The sequence below is a fragment of the Poecilia latipinna genome, unplaced genomic scaffold, assembly GCF_001443285.1.
Source record: "Poecilia latipinna isolate Pla-1442-1.1 unplaced genomic scaffold, P_latipinna-1.0 Scaffold1389, whole genome shotgun sequence".
Lineage (NCBI taxonomy): Eukaryota > Metazoa > Chordata > Actinopteri > Cyprinodontiformes > Poeciliidae > Poecilia > Poecilia latipinna.
The window spans coordinates 165186-167361 of record NW_015114005.1 but is presented as its reverse complement, the minus strand read 5'-3'; the positions used below and the strand labels follow the sequence as shown (position 1 = coordinate 167361).

Sequence of the window (2176 nt, the reverse complement as noted above, 5' to 3'; positions counted from 1 at the left end):
TTGGTTCCTGTTGGTTCCTGTTGGTTCATGTTGGTTCCTACTGGTTCCTGCTGGTTCCTGTTGGTTCCTGTTGGTTCATGTTGGTTCCTACTGGTTCCTGCTGGTTCCCGTTGGATCCTGCTGGTTCCCGTTGGTTCCTCTTGGTTCCTACTGGTTCCTGCTGGTTCTTGCTGGTTTCTGTTGGTTCCTGCTGGTTCCTGTTGGTTCCTACTGGTTCCTGTTGGTTCTTGCTGGTTCCTGTTGGTTCCTGTTGGTTCCTGCTGGTTCCTGTTGGTTCCTGTTGGTTCCTACTGGTTCCTGCTGGTTCTTGCTGGTTTCTGTTGGTTCCTGCTGGTTCCTGTTGGTTCCTGCTGGTTCCTGCTGGTTTCTGTTGGTTCATGTTGGTTCATGTTGGTTCCTGTTGGTTCTNGTTGGTTCCTGCTGGTTCATGTTGGTTCATGTTGGTTCATGTTGGTTCCTACTGGTTCCTGCTGGTTCCCGTTGGATCCTGCTGGTTCCCGTTGGTTCCTCTTGGTTCCTACTGGTTCCTGCTGGTTCTTGCTGGTTTCTGTTGGTTCCTGCTGGTTCCTGTTGGTTCCTGCTGGTTCCTGCTGGTTTCTGTTGGTTCCTGCTGGTTCCTGTTGGTTCCTGTTGGTTCCTACTGGTTCCTGTTGGTTCCTACTGGTTCTTGTTGGTTCTTGCTGGCTCCTCATCTCTTCGTCTCTTGGCTGAATTTGAATGAATCGTTAGTATTTTCTCTCTTTGCATCCAGGATCGACTGTCAGCATCTTTTAACCAAATGGGCTCTGATTAATGTCTGTTTTTACATGAACGCATCAGATTAAAGAGGACCGACGTGGACAGGGTGGACCGACGTGGACAGGGTGGACCGACGTGGACAGGGTGGACAGACGTGGACAGGGTGGACAGACGTGGGATGATTTAAAAAGGACAGATCGTTTCGACGCTTCATCCTTCAGGACCAAAACTCTCCTTGTTCAGGTTTGTATGTTTTTGGATTCTATTATTATAAATTTTGTTTTTTGTCATACATGTTTAAAAGGTTTATTCAACAGTAATTATACGAAATGATGTTAATTTTCATATGAAAATAAAAGTTTATTTTTTTTACACAGAATTACAGACATTTTTAACTCAAAGCAAAACTTTTAAGCTTTATTTCCAGAGACATTTATAATTTTTTAACTACATCTTCTAATAAATCTATTTTGTAGCATCTGATTAATAAATGGTTATAATGTAAATTGTTTATATTTCATCTTTTTGTGTATTTATTGAGCTGTTTGCAGCATTTGTTGGATTTTGTTATTTGATGCAACAAATGTATTCAGAAACAAATGATAAAAAGTTCAAGTTAATCCAAAAACAGAAAAAGGTTTCAGGACTTCAGCAGCGAAACATTTAGTTTTATATTTTTTAGTTTATTTGACTCTAATCTGATTCCAGCAGATTTTCTACAAACTGCAGATTTTCATACGGATAATTTTCTTCAGGTTTTTGTTTTCCTGTTTTTTACTGCCAATATTTGTCATAATTTCCATCTGCAGCTCTCAGTCATGATGAACGTTGGACTCTCCCTCCTGATGATCGCAGGTCTGTTATTTTATGCGTCATACTTTCTATTAATGTTAACAGACATTAAACTTTCTGCAGATGAATTAAAAACAGATCAGTTTATGTTATATCAAATAAGCTGGGAAATTATTTTCTGATACAATATCTGGTTCATTCGTTAAGCCATTTATTTATTTATTTCTATGATTATTGTCACTTCTTGTCCTCCTTATGTTTAGATCTGACAGTTTTGGACAAAAAAAGAACAAGAAACAAAGAAACAGCAGAAAAATGGTTCTGTTTAGTTTTCCTGCTGCAAAACTAAAATATGCAGATTATTTCAGGTTCTGTCTCATCTGTTAATCTCCATCAGAACCTGATTTCAGTGTTTGTGGGACCCATACGGGTTCTGATCAGGCTGGTCGGACTCCATCAGCTGCATCGCCTCCTTTCTGTGCCTCTAATTTAACCTGAATTTTATGAAAAGTTTTGGAAAAGTTGAAAAACTTTCCATAGTTTCAGGAACTGCTGATCATTCATGAAACCAGAGTGAAGTCGCCCCACCTTCTTCAAATCAGACAGAATTGGTGTCAAACGTTTGTGCAGCAAAAATGTTCGTTTG

General features: G+C 39.7%; 1 protein-coding gene across 1 annotated transcript; it reads right to left on the bottom strand.

The window, feature by feature from the left end:
- Window positions 1-37: 37 nt before the first annotated feature.
- LOC106962245 (submandibular gland secretory Glx-rich protein CA-like) lies at window positions 38-692 on the bottom strand. The gene is made up of 2 exons (XM_015056532.1): window positions 462-692; window positions 38-367 (listed from the first exon to the last, which is right to left on the bottom strand). The coding sequence occupies exons 1-2, from the start codon at window positions 690-692 to the stop codon at window positions 38-40; spliced, it is 561 nt and encodes a 186-aa protein (XP_014912018.1).
- Between the last annotated feature and the right edge of the window lie 1484 nt (window positions 693-2176).

Bases quoted from the DNA above. Each gene is read 5' to 3' on its own strand.
- LOC106962245 (XM_015056532.1), bottom strand. From the start codon at position 692: ATGAGGAGCCAGCAAGAACCAACAAGAACCAGTAGGAACCAACAGGAA. The intron at 368-461 runs GTAGGAACCAAC...ATGAACCAACAG, and splicing joins ACGGGAACCAGCAGGAACCA to AAACCAGCAGGAACCAGCAG.